General features: G+C 36.3%; 1 protein-coding gene across 1 annotated transcript; it reads right to left on the bottom strand.

The window, feature by feature from the left end:
- Positions 1–8,873: 8,873 nt before the first annotated feature.
- On the bottom strand, positions 8,874–24,418 carry LOC111055523. Its single transcript, XM_039425535.1, has 5 exons — positions 24,369–24,418; positions 23,791–23,923; positions 19,164–19,304; positions 12,328–12,967; positions 8,874–9,113 (listed from the first exon to the last, which is right to left on the bottom strand). The coding sequence occupies exons 2-4, from the start codon at positions 23,905–23,907 to the stop codon at positions 12,725–12,727; spliced, it is 501 nt and encodes a 166-aa protein (XP_039281469.1). The 5' UTR covers positions 23,908–23,923; positions 24,369–24,418; the 3' UTR covers positions 8,874–9,113; positions 12,328–12,724.
- Positions 24,419–24,668: the final 250 nt, after the last annotated feature.

The raw sequence follows: 24,668 nt of genomic DNA, 5'->3' as shown, positions 1-24,668 counted from the left end.
TGCTCGCCGGTCGATCATCAATCGCTCTGCTGGAGTGACGTTCGGTTGCGGAGCAGAGCGACAGTCTGTACGCACCTTTAGAGTAAGAATCAGACTATAGAATTATTCATCATAAATCAGCTGACAAGTGATTACACAGATGTGTGGAGAAGCCAGTCTATTGCTGTATCTCCATAAGGTCTATAGTTTCAATCAGGTACTTGTGGATGAGAATACTGCGTGAGGTCTACTGTTCACAGAACTACTAGTATATACATGTTATAAAAATCATGTATTACATTCTATACTCAATGAGTATACCTAGGGCCTGAGAATTATACCACCAGCCAATCCAATCTTGTATGAATTTTTTTAACCATACAGAGATACGGACATGGCAATAATTTCATCAAAATAAATAATCACGAAAAAGCACAACCATAAGAATTAACAGTTAGTGTAAAAGACCTATTCTCAATCATAACACTGTTTTTTGATGTCTATAATACCAGTAATCCAACAAATAAATGCTGTAAAACTCATTTCTGGAACGATTTGTATCAGCAGATCAGTTCGGGAGGAAAGGTTTTAATTTTATGATATTTGAATTTCAAATCACTCTCCCGGCCTGTAGATTTAGTGGAGTCCACGTTATAGGGCAGTGTTTGATTAGCAATGGTATTGCTATCCTTGTCTATCATTTATAATGGCAGTGTTTGATTAGCAAGTATTGCTATCCTGTCTATCATTCAACAATCGGATAGCGCTATCTCTTCTCGCTTTGCCAGATCGTCTTTTAACAATGTACAACTAATAATCAATCAACAAAATATTTCATCTCAATCATTAAAATTCATTATGAACATATTGAGAAATATAATTCTTGCTTGATAAAATATAATTGATTATTTTAAACGAGAATGAACAGTAATATTACATCAATAATCCTGTATCAGCTACGTCTATGAAAAGTATTGAGAAGACAGAGGATCGGCAACGTTGTTCTCCTATCTTTCTTCACTGCCATTATAACTTGGACCTCACTATAGTTTCACTTAAAACTGTCAGAATTACTGATGAATACTATCAATACTCAAGCAATTCTATAGTGAGGTCGACGCTATAATGGCAGTAAAGAAAGATAGGAGAACAACGTTGCCGAGGAGAGGAAAATAATCAGGAAGATTCTTGGCCAGAGATACACAGAAAACTGATTATAATCAGTGAGGTTCACGTTATAATGGAGTGGAGAAAGATGGGAGAAAAACGTTGCCTATCTTCTCTCTTGTCAATGCCTTCTATAAACGGTAGCTGATACAGGTTTATTGATGTAATATTAACTGTTCATTCTCGTTTAAAATAATCAATTATATTTCATTAAACAAGAGATTACATTTCCAATAATTTTCATAATGAATTCTAATAATCAAGATGAAATATTTTGTTGATTATCAATTTTACATTGTTAAAAGTTGATCTTGTAACAGAGGAAAGTGAGAAAGAGATAGTGCTATCCGCTTTGTTGAATGATAGACAATGATAGCAATACGATTGCTAATAAACACTGCCATTATTCATTTATTTCATTGACAATCATAAATCATAATTATAATATATAATATGATTGGGAGAAGACAACAGGCATAGCCCAAAACTGTCTTCTCCCAATTTTTTACAAATCAAAGTTTCAAAAAAGAATGAGGTAAGATTTCACTTTTCACTTCAAAAAGTCTGATTTTCACTTCAAAACTAATAACTAAACTAAAAATTTCAAATTTTGAGGATTAAAAACTAATTAAAAACAAAAACATTCCACTTAGACATCTACAAATTGGAAAATTTTTTAGTAATTTTGAAAAATTTTGAACCCGAAAAGAAACACAGATTATAACGTGGACCTCACTATAAGAGGTGAAGTAAATAATTACTTTCTTGATCTAATTCATTTTCCACGGCCATTCCCAGTATAAATTAACTACCGCTATATAACTGTTCAAACAATTTCTTTTTTAAGAGCATATTAAACTGACAGAGGTTCTCATCTATGATATCCATAAAGAGGAGTACTATGGATATCATAGATGAGAGCTCTGTCAGTAATAATGCTCTTAAAAAAGAAATTGTTTGAACAGTGTATATAGCGGTAGTTAATTTATACTGGGAATGGCCGTGGAAAAAAAATTAGATCAAGGAAAGTAATATATTTACTTCAACCTCTTATAGTGAGGTCCACGTTATAATCTGTTTCTTTTCGGGTTCAAAATTTTCAAAATTACTAAAAAATTCCAATTTGTAGATGTCTAAGTGGAATTTTTTGTTTTTAATTAGTTTTTAATCCTCAAAATTTGAAATTTTTAGTTTAGTTATTAGTTTTGAAGTGAAAATCAGACTTTTTGAAGTGAAAAGTGAAATCTTAACCTCATTCTTTTTTGAAACTTTTATTTGTAAAAATTTGGGAGAAGACAGTTTTGGGCTATGCCTGTTGTCTTCTCCCAATCATATTATATATTATAATTATGATTTATGATTGTCAATGAAATAAATGAATAATGGCAGTGTTTGATTAGCAATCGTATTGCTATCATTGTCTATCATTCAACAAAGCGGATAGCACTATCTCTTTCTCACTTTCCTCTGTTACAAGATCAACTTTTAACAATGTAGAATTGATAATTAATCAACAAAATATTTCATCTTGATTATGAGAATTCATTATGAAAATTATTGAAAAATGTAATCTCTTGTTTAATGAAATATAATTGATTATTTTAAACGAGAATGAACAGTTAATATTACATCAATAAACCTGTATCAGCTACCGTTTATAGAAGGCATTGACAAGAGAGAAGATAGGCAACGTTTTTCTCCCATCTTTCTCCACTCCATTATAACGTGAACCTCACTGATTATAATCAGTTTTCTGTGTATCTCTGGCCAAGAATCTTCCTGATTATTTTCCTCTCCTCGGCAACGTTGTTCTCCTATCTTTCTTTACTGCCATTATAGCGTCGACCTCACTATAGAATTGCTTGAGTATTGATAGTATTCATCAGTAATTCTGACAGTTTTAAGTGAAACTATAGTGAGGTCCAAGTTATAATGGCAGTGAAGAAAGATAGGAGAACAACGTTGCCGATCCTCTGTCTTCTCAATACTTTTCATAGACGTAGCTGATACAGGATTATTGATGTAATATTACTGTTCATTCTCGTTTAAAATAATCAATTATATTTTATCAAGCAAGGAATATATTTCTCAATATGTTCATAATGAATTTTAATGATTGAGATGAAATATTTTGTTGATTGATTATTAGTTGTACATTGTTAAAAGACGATCTGGCAAAGCGAGAAAGAGATAGCGCTATCCGATTTGTTGAATGATAGACAGGGATAGCAATACCATTGCTAATCAAACACTGCCATTATAAATGATAGACAAGGATAGCAATACCATTGCTAATCAAACACTGCCACTATAACGTGGACTCCACTAAATCTACAGGCCGGGAGAGTGATTTGAAATTCAAATATCATAAAATTAAAACCTTTCCTCCCGAACTGATCTGCTGATACAAATCGTTCCAGAAATGAGTTTTACAGCATTTATTTGTTGGATTACTGGTATTATAGACATCAAAAAAACAGTGTTATGATTGAGAATAGGTCTTTTACACTAAACTGTTAATTCTTATGGTTGTGCTTTTTCGTGATTATTTATTTTGATGAAATTATTGCCAGGTCCGTATCTCTGTATGGTTAAAAGAAATTCATACAAGATTGGATTGGCTGGTAGTAATAATTCTCAGGCCCTAGGTATACTCATTGAGTATAGAATGTAATACAATGATTTTTATAACATGTAATATACTAGTAGTTCTGTGAACAGTAGACCTCACGCAGTATTCTCATCCACAAGTACCTGATTGAAACTATAGACCTTATGGAGATACAGCAATAGACTGGCTTCTCCACACATCTGTGTAATCACTTGTCAGCTGATTTATGATGAATAATTCTATAGTCTGATTCTTACTCTAAAGGTGCGTACAGACTGTCGCTCTGCTCCGCAACCGAACGTCACTCCAGCAGAGCGATTGATGATCGACCGGCGAGCAACAATGGTTCGACCGGGGAACGCGAGAAGATCTAACATCTTCCGTAACGTTCATGATGGGTGCGTGGGCGGTGCGACTGTGGTTCGATGGTGGTACGAGGGCGGTACGAGGGAGGAGCGTGCTCGGTGCGGGTTGGAAGCACGAATATGTGTACGCAGCTTAATATTGGCGTATGAAGGAGGCTCCTTTTTACTTTCCTTGCCCTATTACCATGGGTAAGGAAAGTATTGCTTCCCGAAAAAAATTAAGGTACCCCAATTTCTAAATTTCTATACGTTTCAAGGTCCCCTGAGTCCAAAAAACTGGTTTTTGGGTATTGGTCTGTATGTGTGTGTGTGTGTGTGTGTGTGTGTGTGTGTGTGTGTGTGTGTGTGTGTGTGTGTGTGTGTGTGTGTGTGTGTGTGTGTGTGTGTGTGTGTGTGTGTGTGTGTGTGTGTGTGTGGTGTGTGTGTGTGTGTGGTGTGTGTGTGTGTGTGTGTGTGTGTGTGTGTGTGTGTGTGTGTGGTGTGTGTGTGTGTGTGTGTGTGTGTGTGTGTGTGTCCAAAAAACTGGTTTTCGGGTATTGGTCTGTAGGTGTGTGTGTGTGTGTGTGTATGAGTGTATGTGCGTCTGTGTACACGATATCTCATCTCCCAATTAACGGAATGACTTGAAATTTGGAACTCAAGGTCCATTCACTATAAAGATCCGACACGAACAATTTCGATCAAATGCAATTCAAGATGGCGGCTGAAATGGCGAAAATGTTGTCAAAAACAGGGGTTTTCGTGATTTTCTCGGAAACGGCTCCAACGATTTTGATCAAATTCATACCTAAAATAGTAATCGATAAGCTCTATCAACTGCCACAAGTCCCATGTCTGTAAAAATTTCAGGAGCTCCGCCCCATCAATGCAGATAGATTCCCAATTATCAGGCTTCAGATACAATTAAAACAAAAAAATAAGTGGAGTAGATTGAGCATGAAAATCTCTACTATTAACGTTCAGTAACATTTTCACCTAAAATTGAAAATAAGCTTTAAATTCGAGGAAATGTGATTATTCAATTGCAAATTATTGTTGATTCTATTAAATCATTCACTATGAAGAGATAGCAGACCTCATGTGTGTGTGCAGCGTTATTGCCCTGTCACCAGCTGGCTCAAATCTTTGAATAGTAGACTTGAGAACCGCGGGAACACTAGCGTCAGGTGATCAATTTTCATAACGGCAAGGAAAGTAGTGTGAGTGCGCCACACCAGATTTTTCCTTTTATATTATCCTAGAGATGCAAAATTTCCAAAAACCTTGTATATACGTCGACGCACAATTTAAAAAGGAACATACCTGTCAAATTTCATGAAAATCTATTACCGCAACATATAAACATAAATATTTAAGCATTTAAACATATAAACATTTGAACATAAATAGAAATGCCAAACCGTCGACTCGAATCTCAAACCACATTTCGCTCGGTCGATTAATATAAACTTTTTGAGGTATTTATTAAAACGTGTTACAATTGGTTTAGATGATGGATTAAACTCGAAATGTGATTACAAGTAACTTGTAACTGCATTTGAATTGAGGAACAGTTTTGGGCTTCAAGCCTGTTGTCCCTTTCACAATCATTCATAGTTGAGAATGATAGTGTATCTATCAATGAATGAATAAATAATTTAATGAATAAATAAAATTAATAAATAAGTAAATAAATAAATTGAGCATACAGATACAGACTTGAATGTAACATACACTGAAATGGATGCAACCATACCTTGATTTGATCCTGGTTTATGTTAAACTCCAGTTAAACTGATATCGTGTATATTAGGGGCCTTACGATAGGAATCTTACGAGAGAAGTGTCAGCAGATTTTCGATTTAATCAAGGTAAGGAATTTTACATGGGAATCAAGAATGCTTGGAATGTGAAATATTTCAGGGCTTGGAATATTTCTATGAGAATCTTTCTGCGAGAATTAAGAGGCAATGAAAGCATCTATAGGTCATAACTTTCATCAATATCATTTCACATGGATAAATATCATAAAGTTTTTGCGTAGTTGAGAAGTTGATATTGTGGTAATTATTCATATTGAATGAAAAAGACTGAGAAATTGTCAAAAAAATTGATAAGAGTTTATCAGAGATTGACAATGGTGTAATAACCGAAACCGGTCTTTCTAATTATCAATAATCAGTGGTTTTTTGACAATTCTCAGTATTTTTCATTCAAAATATCATAAATAAATAATCATAATCTATAATCACATAAAGTCTCAAATATAAATTGATTGAGCCAGTCCAGAAGTGAAATCAGACCAAAATTCATTTGAAACTCATATATTTCATTTTTACACACTCAGTGCCGGTTGCACAACAGCCGGTTGAATTTTAACAGTGATTAATTCCAGGAGAACCAATCAGAGTCTTTCAAAAATCTCTTTTCAAAAACGCTTTCTCTGATTGGTTCTCGTGGAATTAATCACGGTTGAAATTTAACCGGCTGTTGTTCAACGGGGCTATGAATAATAATTGTGAATAAATTATTAAAATAAATAATGAATTATTATACAATATAGATTAATTATATTATTGAGTTTTTTAAGAATAAATTCATAAACATAAACATCTATACAAGGATAAACTATCTCAGCGAAGCCACATTAGACGTTTTTCAGGCATTTTCAGACGGCGTTTTCAGAGTTGGCTGGGTAGGAAGCTCTCCGATGGTCTGGCGCCTGAAAAACGCCCAATATGGTCTCTCCTTAATCAGTGAACTGTACGATTATGTTAAGAATCGTGAACGTTATAAATGAATAACATGATATGAAGTGCATGAAAATAGTATGTGAATTTGGATGAATATATATGCGAAGGTGAACCACATTTCTTCATAAATAAAACAAGTTTTCCGTGCGAAAATCACTTAACACCATCTCACTCTATGACAATCACAGCCTCCTGTTAAGGTAACAAACACTCTTTCAAGTTATTTTTATAAAGATGGAGAGTTTATTCTGTTCCAATGATAACTTCACAAACTGTCTGATCACTTTCCGTTTGTCTTTGTAGTTTTTTTGATGTTCGTGAATGATAATTAGTGTCGGTTGCACAAGAGCCGGTTAAATTTTAACCGTGATTGGTTCTGGTAAAGTTTATCACAATTAAAATTTAACCGGCTTTTGTGCAACCGGGCCTAAGTGTATGAAACAAAATTATGGGAAGGAACAGTATTAGGCAGTTTTTGGTCCTTCTCCACTCATTTTAATGTATTGTGTTTTGTGTATCATTGAATAAATAAATAATTGAAATGAATAATGAATAACGAATAATGATATCAAGGAAATATTATTGTTTAAACATCTATATATCAATGAAGAACATGTACTTGTTCACAACAGACTAGTCACTCTTCAATTGTCTTTAAATGTTTGTTAATGTTCAAGAAAGATATTGATATCTGGAGAATTTTATTGCTCTTATATTATTAAGACTGTAGTATCTTCTTGAAATGTATAAATACTATAAAAATTAATAGTATATACTAGCGTGCTCCGCAAGGGTCTAAATTCAAACTTGATAAACTGAAAACTTGATCTACTGAAATCCTGAAGAATTTAAAACAGGTCTATAACCATCCTCGATAAATTAGAAATATATCAGTAAAATTTCAATTTAACCAGTTGAGTAGTTGAGACGAGACCTGACTTAAAACATGTCAAACTGAAAATTTGACCTACTGAAATCCTGAAGAATTTAAAACAGGCCTATAACCATCCTTGGGAAATTAAGAATATATCAGTAAAATTTCAATTTAATCAGTTGAGTAGTTGAGACGTGTTTTTTGTGTAGTTGAGAAGTTGATATTGTGGTAATTATTCATATTGAATGAAAAAGACTAAGAAATTGTCAAAAAAACCACAGATTTATTGATACTTAGAAAGACCGGTTTCGGTTATTACACCATTGACAATCTCTGATTGTTTATCAGAGAAACAATCAGAGTATATAATCAATCTGTGATAAACAATCGGAGATTGACAATGGTGTAATAACCGAAACCGGTCTTTCTAAGTATCAATAAGAGAAAACAATCAGAGTATAATCAATCTCTGATAAACAATCAGAGATTGACAATGGTGTAATAACCGAAACCGGTCTTTCTAAGTATCAATAAGAGAAAACAATCAGAGTATAATCAATCTCTGATAAACAATCAGAGATTGACAATGGTGTAATAACCGAAACCGATCTTTCTAAGTATCAATAAGAGAAAACAATCAGAATATAATCAATCTCTGATAAACAATCAGAGATTGACAATGGTGTAATAACCGAAACCGGTCATTCTAAGTATCAATAAGAGAAAACAATCAGAATATAATCAATCTCTGATAAACAATCAGAGATTGACAATGGTGTAATAACCGAAACCGGTCTTTCTAAGTATCAATAAGAGAAAACAATCAGAGTATAATCAATCTCTGATAAACAATCAGAGATTGACAATGGTGTAATAACCGAAACCGGTCTTTCTAAGTATCAATAAATCTGTGGTTTTTGACAGTTTCTTATTCTTTTTCATTCAAGTTGAGACGAAGCCTGATTTAAAACTTGACAAACTGAAAATTTGACCTACTGAAATCCTGAAGAATTTAAAACTGGCCTATAGCCATCCTTGGGAAATTAAGAATCTCTATGCAAAATTTCAAGTTAATCAGTCCAGTAGTTCAGACGTGATGATGCGTCATTCGTGAATTTCCTATCCCGTACATGTATGAACTCTTTTTCTTTATTGTATTATAGATTATCATATGGAAGTACATTATTGCGCTGGTGTACTATCAACGATTACGGTATCACAGTTCTTTGATGAGAATAATGAATGATATAATCAGTCATCACTAATATTAAGTCCCGATGCGAAAGTCCTTAACATAGATGGAGATTGACAATAGTCAGTCACCACTATTCGAGTCCCCATGCAAAAGTTGTTGACACAGAGGTAGATTTATTTCTCTTGGCCACCTAGAACAGAGATAAAATATGAATTATTATAGTAGTTAGATAGATAGATATTCAATTTATTTAACACAGAGCACTTACTATTACACAAGCACACAGTTGAACGTCAGTAGAGTAGCTTTATTCTAGTCCTTTAAACTACACACATTTTTATACGTTCTTCCGTATCACATTTGGTAGAGAGTTAGTGGGGAGGATATTTTTAATATTCTTTCCGAAGAATGGACATTGATATGTCCAAAGCTCCGCCAATTTATGTAGATGCATAACAATATAATATCTATAGTTATTATATTACAAATTACTTTTTCATATCATATACAGTTCAATAATTATTTTCTTAGTCTATATTATGTAAATTTATCTAAAATTTTGCTGTATTGTAAGCAATTGTATATAAGTGTATAAGCCAGTATATTGTAATCTACATGAATAAAGTACTCAATCAATCAATCAATCAATCAATTAAATAATAGAATTCCTGAAAAAATTCGAATGTCATCCTACTGAACCGAAATCGAGACCGTACTGTTCACTTCCATGCTTCACGATTTGTTAAGGTGCGTACAGACTGTCGCTCTGCTCTGCAACCGAACGTCACTCCAGCAGAGCGATTGATGATCGACCGGCGAGCAACAATGGTTCGACCGTGGAACGCGAGAAGATCTAACATCTCCCGTAACGTTCATGATGGGTGCGTGGGCGGTGCGACTGTGGTTCGATGGTGGTATGAGGAAGGAGCGTGTTCGGTGCAGGTTGGAAGCACGAATATGTGTACGCAGCTTTAGACTTACAGACTTACGCGCGGCGCGTCACACAAACGGAACGCGAGAAGTTCGCAATATGTTCGCAGGTCGCGCGTTTCCGGTTCGCGAACTAGAGACTTAACGAACTAGCCAAGCTCTAGCCGACAACAATGGAATGTGGCAAGCTTCGGTTCTCATCTCGATCAATGTACTTGGCTAATACTTGTTTGAGAGACGCGCGTAAGTCGCTGTAAGCAGTTCCTACATGAAGGTCAATCGCGAGAACGACCTAAACTGAAAGCCAAACATTGACCAGTTGATCGTTCTGTTGTACCCTAAGCCACGGTTATTTATTTATTTATTTACTTCATTGACAATTACAAATCATAATTACAATATAATATGATTGGGAGAAGACAACAGGCTATTCCAGATTTGTCAACAAAATGTTCTTCACAAATAATAGCTCTCTCCATAAAAGTTGTCGTTTTTTCCTGTAGAAAAAATTCAAGAAATTGTTGTGTTTTTCAAGAAATTGGCAACAAATTGTCGAAGTCTCAGTTGACAACTGTGGTAAGAACATGGCTTTAGAGAGTCGGTCCACTGCAAATATGAAAAGATTTGTGATAAATTCATTCTCTACTGTAGCCTACTAAAATTTAATTCTAATTTTCATTTTAAGTGTCTTCTCTTAACCGATAGATTCTATTCAATCCCTTCAAACTCCAATATTATTAGCCAATATACTGAGAAAATGAAGTGTGAGAAATTGGAAACTATGTATAGACTAGCCGTCAGGCTCGCTTCGCTTGCCATATCCATCTAGGTAGGGGGCACCGCTCCCTGGACCCATGACTCGATCGTCCAAAAATGAGATCAGCGGGCTCGCTTCGCTCGCCTTAATTTTCATTTGGGCATGCTTCATTCCATCAGAAAGTCAAAGTACTGAAAAAACGCTGATTTTGGGCGTATCTTTGATGAAATATTAAAGTCACCTCATCACATAATTTTTCGAACCTAGCTAAACCTCTGTACCAAATTAGAACATTTTCTGTCTATTACTTGATGAAAGAACTGAGAAAACGCTCAGCTAAATTTTGGGCGTATCTTTGGCGTTATTTCAATTTTTTTTTTATTTATCTCATTGACAATTACAGATCATAATTATAATAAATATAATATGATTGGGAAAAGACAACAGGCATAGCCCAAAACTGTCTCCTCCCAAATTTTTAGAAATAAGAGTTTCAAAAAAGAATAAGGTTAAGATTTCACTTTCACTTCAAAAAGTCCAATTTCCACTTCAAAACTAATGACTAAACTAAAAATTTTGAATTTTGATATTTAAAAACTGAATAAAAACAAAAATATTTCACTCAACAAATTAGAAATTTTTGAGTAATTTTGCAAAATTTTGAGCCAGAAAAGAAACACAACTTCTCTATTAGCACAGCTGATTAGTTCCTTCTAACACAACATTATTACACCCTAGCTTGGCTTCTGTACTAAATTTGAACATTTTCTGTTCATTTGTTCTCGATAAAGCTCGATAGAGTTTTCGAAACAAACAAGAGGACTAAACAAGATGGAGAAGCTTGGAGCGACAGAGAAAGATGCTGAGGAGCAAACTACGTGGAGACAGTTTGTTGGTGCAGCCAAACATCGACTTAGACCTTTTGCACACTGGGTCACAATGGAAGCGCTTCCACGGAAGCGCCACCACGTGGTAGCATTGTTTCTTAACTGTTACTGCACACTAGAGCCACCAGCCAAGTGTGGTGGCTCGAGCCGCCGATTTTGTGTCGCCACCAGACTGTCGCGCCACCACGTCATACTATTGAATATTATCTGTCATTGCACACTAGAGCCACCAGCCACCAGAAAATCATCTCCAGTTTAGTTTCAAATCAAATCAAGTTCAGTACAGTTGTCTGTTGAAGTCGTCGTAATGATTAGTGAACAATTGATACAGAAAGGTCCATTCTTGAAGTTGAAAGCAGACCAGCTATATCATATGGGACATGTCTTCAAAATTATATGCAGATCGGATGTAAAGAAAAATTCTTGGAGGGAGCTGGTAAATCTTTTCATTGCAAAATATAACCTCACAGAAAATGAACAAGATGAATTTGGTGAGTTATATAGCCACTTTTCTTGAGCATTATTCATTATATTATTCAACATTTTATGCCAATAGTCCTGCTTCTTCCACGTTCATTCTTCAACTGATTTTGAGTTAACTAGTGAACTGGAGTGATGAGTCAATCGGTGGCTGCGTGGTGGTGGCTGTAGTGTCCAATGCTATCAAATTTTGATGGTGGCGCTTCCGTGGAAGCGCTTCCATTGTGGCCCAGTGTGTAAAGGGCCTTAGATGTAGATGGCTCAGGGAGTAAGTAAGTAGTAAGAAACAGTTATGTACATGTTTTTTTCCTATCAATAAACTAATAATTATAACTAATATTCCTCTTCACCTGAAACACTTCATCGTAGCAGGATTATTCCATTCAGGTCACATGTGTGCTATCCGATTACTCCACACCACCCAACTATTTGTCCTCGTGGGGTGTGTAGGTGTGAGTCACCTCCCTGTCATGGGTATTATGGTTGGGTATGGTTTGGATTCTATGAATGGGTATGATTCGGTTGATGGGTGAGGTTTGGGTATTATGGTTAGGTATGGTTTGGGTATTATAGTTGGCTATGGTTTGGGTATTATAGTTGGGTATGGTTTGGGTATTATTTCTGGGTATAATTTGGTTGATGGGTGAGGTTTGGGTATTATGATTGGGTATGGTTTGGGTATTATTTCTGGGTATGATTTGGTTGATGGGTGAGGTTTGGGTATTATGGATAGGTATGTCTTGGGTGTTATTTCTGGATATGAATTGGTTGATGGGGTGAGGTTTGGGTATTATGGTTGGGTATGGTTTGGGTATTATTTCTGGGTATGGTTTGGTTAATGGGTATGATGGTGGGCTGAGGCTCGATGTCTTGGCAACGGAGCAGTTGTTCGTGAACCTCACAGCCCGCATCGAGGAAAAGCGTGGAGTATCGAGGTGCACTCGAATGCATGGCTTGCTCATAGCTCGGGGGAAGGTCTTCCTCGGAGATCTGCCAACAAAGTGGAAAAAGTCGACGATTTAAGATAAATTTTTATCCTTAGATTCCAGGAAACTTAGAAGTACTGTGATAGTAACAGTAAGATTTAGATAGTAACATAGATGAGATTTACAATAGATTTAGTAACATACGATTTAGATAGTAACGATTGTAGATAATAACGGTCGACGATTGAGGATCAATTTTTATCCTTAGATTTCAGAAAATTAAGAAGTATTTGATACAAGATAATGGCTGCCCCCCCCCCCACAGATCACAGACAGACATAAAGATATTTATTTCTAAAAAAATGCAAATTATAAGATTAAGACCCGGCTGCACAATTAACCCGGTTAACTGCAATTAATTTCATGAGAACCAATCAGGGTAGGATTTTTTGAAAAGACTGCTTTTCTGATTGGGTTTCGTGGAATTAATCACGGTTAAGATTTAACCGGCTTTTGTGCAACCGGCACTAAGATTTGAGATTGATTTTTTTCTCAGTTTTCAGAAAACTTGACATCTCTATGGTAAAAGAAATGCCGGGTCCCCCAACAGATTACAAGATTGAGATTCAAGATGGATGATATTCTTTAACCTTCCGGCAGTCGTGCTGTTGTAAAAAGTACAACAGTGTCAGTTTTTTTGCTGCACAAAACTATTGAATAAGGTGGTGTCAATGAATAAGTCACCTATGCATTCCAAAACTTTCCCCCCATCACTCAACTGAGTTGCAGTATCAATCGAGCAATGGTTCAGTCTTTAGGTGCCATTTAGTCGCGAAAGTGCATAAGTCGCACTGTGCATAACATAGGGAAAGACTGTATATGGGGACTGAAATTGAACCAATAACACAGAATTGATGGCTTTGCTCTATGTACCTTATTGGGCTATGAATTGGTAATCATCCAAATGTTCATAAAGTAATTTCAAGTAATCCAAGAAGATGGAAAAAGTAATTTTACAATTAATAAATATGTTTTGACAGTAAACAGAATACATAACCCTTGAAAATTGTATGTTGTAGAAAATACAACACGCGACTGCTCGTGTGACTGAGAAGGGCGCGACTACCGGAAGGTCAAGATAGATTTCTGACCTAGTTTTGAGAAAACTCGAAATAATTGAGGTACAAGAGAATGGTTCCCACACAGATAGCTAGATCCATAGTCAACTGCACGAAAATAGTCCAAAGGTGATTGGAACGGCGAAGTAGGCCCACGTCTAGTTAAGCCAGTTACACACACAACGATTTTTTTCGTCCTCATAATTTCTATTAGATTAAACATAACTTGAAAAACAGATTTCAATATAATTTCATACTTGACCAGCCGTCAGGCTCGCTTCGCTCGCCGTATCCGTCTAGCCAGGGGGCTTCGCCCCCTGGACCCCCGACTGGATCGTCCAATAATGAGATCAGCAGGCTCGCTTCGCTCGCCTGCATTTTTCATTTGAGCATTTTTATCATATGTTAGGACAATCCAGTCGGGGGTCCAGACTAAACGTCTGGCTAAACGGATACGGCGAGCGAAGCGAGCCTGGCGGCTAGAAATATAATATCCCAGGATTGAAGTAGCAGTGCCCAATCAATTTTTCCGCGATAAATGCATTAAATCTTCAACTTGGTGCCAACCTAACAAAGTCAACTCAACTTAATGCCAACCTGACAAAATTATTAATTTAGTTGCCAGTTAACAACTGTTTCGAAGAGGTACTCTATCTAGATTATAGTTCTATAGTAACATATGATATGGAAATTTCAATTATAATTAAGAGATTGGGAGAAGAAGAATATACATGCTAAAAGACGAACTTTAAACCCTTAAAAACAACCCTTGGAGTTAAAATATTGCCAAAAGATTTCTTAGTGCGCCTCTAAAGGGCCAACTGAACATACCTACCAAATTTGAACGTTTTTGGTCCGGTAGATTTTTAGTTATGCGAGTGAGTGAGTGAGTAAGTGAGTGAGTGAGTGAGTGCCATTTCGCTTTTATATATATAGATCTATACTTTGAATATTCCATGAAACAAATCCCATATTTTGTCAGAATAGTAAAAGTTGAGACTTGAGTATTCAGCTGACCAAATAACGGCGTTGCTACATTTTGTGAGATAGAGACTTCAGAGTGCAAGCCCTTATATGACAATAATCATTCATAGCCACTTCTAATACAAGGCCCCTGCCTACGATATTGCAACATCGCAGTGTAGGCTTAGAATCTAATACATGATATACAATCATGTCACAAAATAAAGAATAAAAACACTTAAATTTTGAGCTCGAAAATATAACGTTCACCTTAGCTACATGATTTGTATCATAGTATTATGACAACATTTTTGCCAAGTTAATGAGTCATAGAGGTGGCTTTGATGGTACTCATTCAATTAATATTAGACATCAATCAATTCAGTGTTATATCAATATTTATACGATTTTTTTTGAATTTTTGTAAGGTCATCAATGATTGGACTTCTGAATAGCCGACATTTTAACTAGTGCAGTAAATTGATCATACGATAGAATCTTGAAACTTGTACTCCCACAACTTCTTGCCAGAGCAAGAGTGTAATTTATATTGATTTGATTCTTCTCGAAATATTAAGGCAACGCTATACTAAAAATAAAGAGATAATCAGTAAGTTACCTATATCGAAGTACCTTAAGGAAGTGCCAGGCTGAGAAGAACTCAGATCAGTTCGAGAGTAATTTCAGTAAAAATATTCAATAAACTTCCGTTTTCTGTGAGAGAAATTTCTGTTGCTCAGTTTAAACTTAAAATGAAAACACTTTTGACAGAGAATCCGCTTTACTCTTTGACTGAACTCTTAAACATGAGTAATAATCCATTGGTAGCTACGTTTTATTGAATTTTAATGTATTTAGGATAAATTTTATACAACTTAACTGAAATATAAGCTTTCATGTGTTGAATTTTCAAATTGCCTATTATGTCAGTATTATCATAGAGAAACAATAGCATCAGTAGATATCCCATGGTATAGGGCGTTCATGTCGCAACTTTTACTGTTATCTCAAGCCGATAGTCCACGTAGTTCTTTCCCGTGAAGCTGTGTGACACTGGTAGTCTCTCATATTGTGCCGTTCATACACTCTCACCCCAACAAAATAGTAAAAATCGACAATAATCAACAGTAATCGGCTTGAGATAACAGTAAAAGTTGCGACATAAACGCCCTATACCATGGGATATCTACTTACGCTATTGTTTCTCTATGGTATTATTGAATGTACTTTGTGGTCTGTTAGATGTATAACTATTGTAATTTTATGTGACGTTTCCGATTGTATGGATGTCATACTTAAATGAATAAAAATCTATTCTATTCTATTCAAGATGAAACATGATTTCAATTATGTTTTGGTGTAAAGGTTACTGACTTTCAGTTACTAATAATCAATATTCTGATCGCGGGAGTCAACTGCATGGTCAAAAATGGAAGTCAAAGTTAAATGACGCCTCAACAAATGGAAACTCTATTATGAGTCTTATACAGGAAATGAAATAGAAACGTGACGGTCATTATAGCGAGGTTCACTTCAAACTGACTGCATTGTTTAAATGAGAAGCGTCGGTGTTATCTGTAAAGAATACTGACTATTTATTTGATGAGGAAGTTATGACAGATGCATCGTCAATACATGACTGTTATAATAATATAATATCGGGGGACCGAGCTTTGCTCTGGAGTTTAAAAGCATAGAAAATTTGTAAAGAAAGATTGAATTTATAGTTATATTTAATTATTCATTTTCTCAGTCGTACAATTATTTTTACAGTCATATGAGGAGGCACAACATGCTTATGCCCAAAACTGCCCCTTTTCGAATTTATACTACAGTCCAAATCAAAATCTAGGTTAAGCTACTATATCACTCATCAAAATAACAATATTTATTTGCACTTCAAAAAACAAACACATCATCAATTACAAATAGATATACTATGAATTCGATTTACTATGTTTGCTACAATATTTGTTAATATACTATGTACTATTCTACACTAACAGCATCTAGGTGCTATTTTGGACTTTCTGAAGTAAACATGTTTTCTAAAAAAAGAAAAATAAACGAAAATAAGTTCTTATTGCTGAAATTTTCTTCTTTTGTGATCAGCTGGATGATCCCACACTCTCTTCCATTTTCAGCTGTTTTTCCAAGGACGTATTTATCCTTTTCATGTCCTTCAGCTAGTTATCCCAGCGTTAAGACCTAGTGCAATCGGATTTTCATATCATAAACCTACTTTGTTCCAAATTTCGTGAGAATCGTTAGAGCCGTTTTTGAGATCCGGTCACATACAGATATATATTTAAACATCTAAACATCTAGAAATTGATTGTTTAAAAGTATAAGATGAGCTGTAAGGTCCATCTATACGAGGATATATGAACAAACTAGTAAGAAGCATTGGTGGATTCATTAAATGGATGTATCAGAGTGATAGAAAAACAGAGAAGCTTTCGAGACAACGTCTGCGTTGTAGGTATACCTGATAGCAACCTACCAAATTAAACTTTCATAAAATTTCAGCTCAGGTTTATTTTGAACTATGTGAAATATCAAATAGCTCGAAATCTTCAAGCAATCACAAGCTTCTTATTGAAACCCCTTCAATCTTATTACCGTAGTCTAAAAAATAACCTATAGACTGCTGCATTCTAACGAACAAATACGAAACTACGTCTAACAAATCCCTCCTCCATCTCTCAAACAACTCCAAATCTTCAACCAATCACAAGCGACCAACACCTTCGTAGTAAACACCTCTTCACTCTCATTGGTCGTTCACAAATAAGGAGTCACACAGACGCCATTTTGTATGAGGGAACAAGTGCGGTGTTGTGAAATTTTAATGCATCATTTTCACTGTAATTGAGAACATTCAATGTGAAAACACAGACGACTCAGTGTTGTCATATTGATTATTGTATAGCCACTTCTAATACAAGGCCCTCTGGCCTACGATATTGCAACGTCGCAGCTTAGGCCTAGAATCTAACTTCAACGCCGGTGGAATGGGAAACAATAACTGTCAACCCAAGTCAATATTCAACAATAGATCTCTTTATGCCCCCATTCGGATGAGTTTAGCAGCATATATAATATATTTTCAAAATTTATTCCAAAGCCTAACACTCTGGTCCGCAACTTACAACTCGACGTATGTTTTGATTGACTAATGACTATATCACTGAATGGGACAGTTTTGGGCATGAGCCTGTTGTGCCTTTCCTCATGTTAGGTATTATTTGTACACAATGTGAATAAATAAATTTAAAGTTTGTTTCATGTTTTTACGAAAATTTCACTATTAATCTATCCAAATTTGAAATAATTGTTTGTTTTACTCTAATCTATATTCTCAGATTGTGATTTGGTGTAGAAAATTGAAATGGACATAACCTATGTATAATACTTGGACAATTTGTAACTAAATTAGGAAATTGGAAAAGTTTTGGGCAATAGCCTGTTTTTTTCTTCTCCGATCATTGTATTGTTTGTGCTAACCTAATAAATAGATAAATACAGTAGTGTTTTGCTTGAAGCTTCCTAAGGATACGGGAGTGAATTTTAATTTCGCTCCGTCGGGGAACGTAATGTCGGCTGCTAGTGAGAGCGAAATGACGTCACTCGTGATGACGTCACGGACGTTCACTTTGATACGTTCAATATGTGAGTGGCCAAACACATTGTGACCGCAGGGCACAATCGGCAAATTCCCAATCGTGGACGGGTGTCTAATGACCTCACTTACAACCAAATAAGTTACATAAGTTACATCCATGAGTTACTTGTCCATAAGTTACATCTGATGCATGACTAAACGGTAAGTTACCTTTCAAGTTTCAAATCTTTCTTAAGTATGACCTCACTTACAAGCTTATAAGAGTTCTACATCTGATGCATGACTAAACGGTAAGTTACCTTTCAATTTTCAACTCATTCTTAAGTATATATACTATACTACACCTGGAATACTCTCATCTTCATAAACAAGAAAGAAGCGTTTCAAATCAGTTTCCAAAGATTTCCTTATTGCTCATTATGATCTTTTGAGAAGTGATTTTCTTCCTAGCGTCTTGAATAGAGGTTTCTTCAAGAAGCTATTCTATTGTAGTATGATCAATGGATGAACAATTAACGTTCTTCATAATATTGAATTATTGAATAGTTTCATACCTGTAATCTTTTCCTCCTCCGCCTGGCTTCAATGAACTTGATGATGAGTATTGTGGGACTGACTAGTAGCATGAAGCTTGCTGTGGCTACCATCACCACGCCAGATGTCATGCCTCGAGGTTCTTTACCTTGCTCTGCTACCTGAAAGGGAAAATTTCAACAGGAATCAATCTATTTATATCATAAGAGAGAGTAGGGTTGTGTTTGTTTGCATCAAAACATGTCAACGTGTGGATTGCATACTGGGAAAACGGGAATGATTTAGATCTTCAAATCTTGCACATAGATTCTAAAAATATCAATCCCGTGCACCTCGAAGCCCAAATTTCAATTTTCCTTCTAATTTTCCAAAATTAGTTTTTTCCAACTGTTCAAGTCTCATTCATGGGACATGAAATTTCATTCGGCATACGATTGTTGTAAATGTGTTTGTATAAAGGAAGCTCATAGAGAGATTGATACGCTGGTAGCAATGTGTAGCACTATGTTTTGATACAGGAAGCTCATGTTTCGATACAGGACTTTTGATACAAATGCTGGCAGCTTATGTATCAAAACTGATAAGATGTTACAGGCCATAGACATATCACAGGCCAAAGCAACTGGCTTATACACGTATGGGATAGGAAATTATTGAATGACGCATCATCACGTCTGAACTACTGGACTGATTATCTTGGGAATTTCTCATATATATTCTTAATTTACCAAGGATGGTTATAGGCCTATTTTTGATTTTTCAAGATTTCAGTAGGTCAAGTTTTTAAATGGACCCTTGTGGACCACGGGTTACCTGATAGTCTATAATAATTATAATAGAGGAAAGAATTGGCTTATACACGTACGGGATGGGGAATTCACGAATGACGCATCATCACGTCTGAACTACTGGACTGATCAACTTTAAATTTCTCATATAGATTCTCAATTTACCAAGGATGGTTATAGGTCTATTTTAGATTTTTCAAGATTTTTAGTAGGTCAAGTTTTTAATTAGACCCATACGGAGCACGGGTTACCTGTTGGTCTATAACATAATAAAGAAACGAATTGGCTTATACACGTACGGGATAGGAAATTCATGAATGACGCAACATCACGTCTAAAATACTGGACTGATTATCTTGAAAATTCGGATATAGATTCTTAATTCACCGAGGAGAGTATAGGCCTGTTTTGAACTCTTCAAGATTTCAGTAGGTCAAGTTTTCAGATTGTCAAGTTTTCAATTAGACCCTTGGGGAGCATGGGTTACCTGCTAGTAATATAATAAAGGAAAGTAGAACGAGTGAAGCGAGTTTCACTCGCTCGTAAAACAGATTTGGATGTTCTTTTGAAGGAGGAGAGGAAAATGATCCGGATGATTTTTGGCCTGAGACACACAGATTTTATTAATACACAGTATTTAATATAATTTATTATTATGGTTATAGACTTCAGAAAAATAGTGTAGTCGAACAACACTAGTGCCGGCTATACAACAGCCGTTAAATTTTAACCGTGATTAATTCCACGAGAACCAATCAGAGGAGCCGTCTTTACAAAAACGCCTTCTCTGATTGGTTCTCGTGAAATTAATCACGGTTGAAATTTAACCGGCTGTTGAGCAACCGGGCCATATAGTCTCTGACATGAGAAAAACTTGTTTACATGTATAACTCCATTCAATTCTGTCTACATGATTTATAATTTCATGGTGAATAAATAATTGGTTTTTTACTAAATAAAGTAACTATCTGCCTCCATTATCCAATAACCCGCTTTCAAATTCGAGAAGATAAACCCGTAAACGGATCGATGTCAAAGTAGGACACCGACAGAAGAGGTCTCTTCTGAAAGTACAGAAGCGACAGTCCTCGACTGACGGGCAACCCACTTTGAAATTCGAGAAGATAAACCCGTAAACGGATCGATGTCAAAGGAGGACACCGACAGAAGAGGTCTCTTCTGAAAGTACAGAAGCGACAGTCCTCGACTGACGGGCAACCCGCTTTCAAATTCGAGAAGATAAACCCGTAAACGGATCGATGACAAACGAGAACACCGACAGGAGAGAACTCTCCTGAAACTACAGAAGCGACAGTCCTCGACTGACGGGCAACCCGCTTTCAAATTCGAGAAGATAAACCCGTAAACGGATCGATGACAAACGAGAACACCGACAGGAGAGAACTCTCCTGAAACTACAGAAGCGACAGTCCTCGACTGACGGGCAACCCACTTTGAAATTCGAGAAGATAAACCCGTAAACGGATCGATGTCAAAGGAGGACACCGACAGAAGAGGTCTCTTCTGAAAGTACAGAAGCGACAGTCCTCGACTGACGGGCAACCCGCTTTCAAATTCGAGAAGATAAACCCGTAAACGGATCGATGACAAACGAGAACACCGACAGGAGAGAACTCTCCTGAAACTACAGAAGCGACAGTCCTCGACTGACGGGCAACCGCTTTCAAATTCGAGAAGATAAACCCGTAAACGGATCGATGACAAACGTGAACACCGACAGGAAGAACTCTCCTGAAACTACAGAAGCGACAGTCCTCGACTGACAACGACCCGTTTACGGGTTTATCTTTTCGAATTTGAAAGTGGGTTGCCCTCCAGTCGAGGACTGTCGCTTCTGTAGTTTCAGAAGAGTCCTCTTCTGTCGGTGTCCTCGTTTGACAACGACCCGTTTACGGGTTTATCTTCTCGAATTTGAAAGTGGGTTGCCCTCCAGTCGAGGACTGTCGCTTCTGTAGTTTCAGAAGAGTCCTCTTCTGTCGGTGTCCTCGTTTGACAACGACCCGTTTACGGGTTTATCTTCTCGAATTTGAAAGTGGGTTGCCCGTCAGTCGAGGACACCGACAAAAGAGGACTTTTCTAAAACAGTCCTCGACTGTCGCGTCCCTCCGTAAACCAGAATGCTGGATAATGCATAAAGTGGTAGATTGTCAAGAGAGGGAGGGCAACTACCACATAATTCCTATAAGACACGAAGCTCTATATTATTAAAGAGAGTTCTCTATTATTGATGAAATCGTGCGCAGGCCTCCATTAAGTTTAGAGGCTTAACTTTGAGAGGCTGGTTGAATCTCTAAAGAGTCTTGGAAAGTGGAAGAGATAAGAGGACAGACTTAAGCTGCGTTTACACCAAAGTTATTAACATAATGTTTATTTTTCCGTCCTTATAGATTCTATTATTGATTTCTTCTTCTTCTTCTTCTTCTTCTTCTTCTTCTTCTTCTTCTTCTTCTTTCTTCTTCTTCTTCTTTCTTCTTCTTCTTCTTCTTCTTCTTCTTCTTCTTCTTCTTCTTCTTCTTATTTTCTTCCTTCTTCTTCTTCTTCTTCTTCTTCTTCTTCTTCTTCTTCTTCTTCTTCTTCTTCCTCTCCTTCTCCTTCTTCCTCTCCTTCTTCCTCTCCTTCTTCCTCTCCTTCTTCTTCTACTTCTTCTGCACCTGTATAATCATTAACCTCTTCTTCGTCATCGTCTTTTTCTCCTTCTTCTTCTCCTTTTCCTCCTCCTCCTTCTTCTTCTTCTTCTTCTTCTTCCTCTTCTCCTACTTCTTCAGCTGCTTCTTATTCTGCTCCTCCTTCTCCTCCTTCCTAATCCTCTATTGGAGATTCTGAAAATTTCTCTTCTCCTTCTTCTTCTTCTCCTCCCTTTTCCTCTTCTTCTTCTTCTTGTCCTTCTCCCCCTTCTCCTTCTTCTTCGTCTTCTTCTCCTTCTTCCTCTCCTTCTTCCTCTCATTCTTCTTCTTCTTCTTCTGCACCTTCATTAACCTCAACCATTCATTCACCAATCATTAACCTCTTCTTCGTCATCGTCTTTTTCTCCTTCTTCTTCTCCTTTTCCTCCTTCTTCTTCTTCTTCTTTTTCCTCTTCTCCTACTTCTTCTCCTGCTTCTTATTCTGCTCCTCCTTCTCTTCCTTCCTAATCCTCCATTAGAGATTCTGATAAATTCTTTTCTCCTTCTTCTTCTTCTCCCTTTTCCTCTTCTTCTTCTTCTTCTTGTCCTTCTCCCCCTTCTTCTTCTTCTTCTTCCTTTTCGTTCCCCCACGTGGTTCCTTTTCGTGAAGCTAAGTAGTGACACTCTATGTCTCTCACACTATGCCGCTCTTACACTCCCACCTCAACAAAACAGTAATAAAATAGACAGAGGTCGCCGGCAGTAATCAGCTTGATAACGAAAAATCAGTTAGAAGTTTGGAACATAAATAACCTATACCATGGGATATCGCTATCTTCTCCTTATGCTATTACGCAAAAAATTAGACTGCGGTGTCGTCAAAATAGTTTAAGAACTGATAGTTTATCAAATAGTTCGCTATGGAAAGTGAAATAGATGAACATTTTTCTTTATAGATTCCATAAACGAATTTTGTACTCTACTGTTGAACTCCATGATAGAGGTGGCTGTGATAAATCATTAACCCGCTCAATCTTCTGGAATATTTAATTTTGTGCACAGTTGCACAAAAGACTGTTGAATTTTAACATGATTAGATTCCTCTAGAGCCAATCAGAGTCAGAGAAGCAACCTTCTGGAATTTAATCGGGATCAAAAGCTAACTGACCTTTGTGAAATCTGGGTGTTGATCTTACAAGGATGAAAATTGATTTTGATGAATGAGGCGAACTAACCTTGGTAGCATTGTTTATATTGGTGAGTCCCTTGTTGAGAAGTAGACAGCTGACGGCACTCCAACTCAAAATTTGTACTGCAGCCACCACCCTTCCAGCCCAGTGCTTACCACTCATCTCAACTGCATTTTCACTGTAAAACAACATGAATTTCATCAATGAAATCATATATTTACAAGGAAATATCGAAAAAATTACAGACTACTACTCAATTTTATGTTGCTGTAGACGTCAACATTCCTGATGTTGTTGTGTTGCTAAGTGCTGCTGTATGCGTACAATAAAATAAGAAAGTTTCAGAGAATGTGTGACAACATGGTGTTAACATTTGAGTAGGAAGGCAGCTGGAAGAATTCCTCTATGATTCCAATATCTGAATTAAATCTACTTTGTGAGAATAATTAAGGACTGAAAATTTTGTGAAGTGAACAACTGCAAGACTTAACCTATTTCGTACTATGTGTAACCTTATCCAAATTTGGGAGAGGAAGGTTACCTTATTTTTTCTCTCCCTATCATTTCGATGACGTAGCCTACTTATTGTATGAATCAATTAAGAATCAATCAATATTACAAACCCAGAGGAGAAATATATGTATGGAGGCCGAGGAAGAGGCGGGAAACGAACCTGGTTATTAGAAAAATAAAATTGATCCTTGAAGTGAAGATGATGATAACGGAAAAGTTTACAAGGTAGTGTAGACTACTGCTCATTTCAACTGCATTTTCATTGTAAAACAACATGAATTTCATCAATAAAATCGGGAAAATTATCAAAAAAATGACAGACCTCTGTTCAATATTGTGTTGCTGAAGAAATCAACGACTTAGTGTGGACTTACCCCTAATTTCAACTGCATTGTCACTGTAAAACAACA

This window comes from Nilaparvata lugens, chromosome 4 (genome assembly GCF_014356525.2).
Source record: "Nilaparvata lugens isolate BPH chromosome 4, ASM1435652v1, whole genome shotgun sequence".
Classification (NCBI taxonomy): Eukaryota; Metazoa; Arthropoda; class Insecta; order Hemiptera; family Delphacidae; genus Nilaparvata; species Nilaparvata lugens.
Note: the sequence above shows the minus strand (reverse complement) of the source record. Positions and strands in the feature narration are given on the sequence as shown.

Bases quoted from the DNA above. Each gene is read 5' to 3' on its own strand.
- LOC111055523 (XM_039425535.1), bottom strand. From the start codon at position 23,907: ATGAGTGGTAAGCACTGGGCTGGAAGGGTGGTGGCTGCAGTACAAATT. The intron at 19,305-23,790 runs GTTAGTTCGCCT...TTTCCCTTTCAG, and splicing joins ATATAAACAATGCTACCAAG to GTAGCAGAGCAAGGTAAAGA. The intron at 12,968-19,163 runs GTATGAAACTAT...CTTTGTTGGCAG, and splicing joins GGAGGAGGAAAAGATTACAG to ATCTCCGAGGAAGACCTTCC.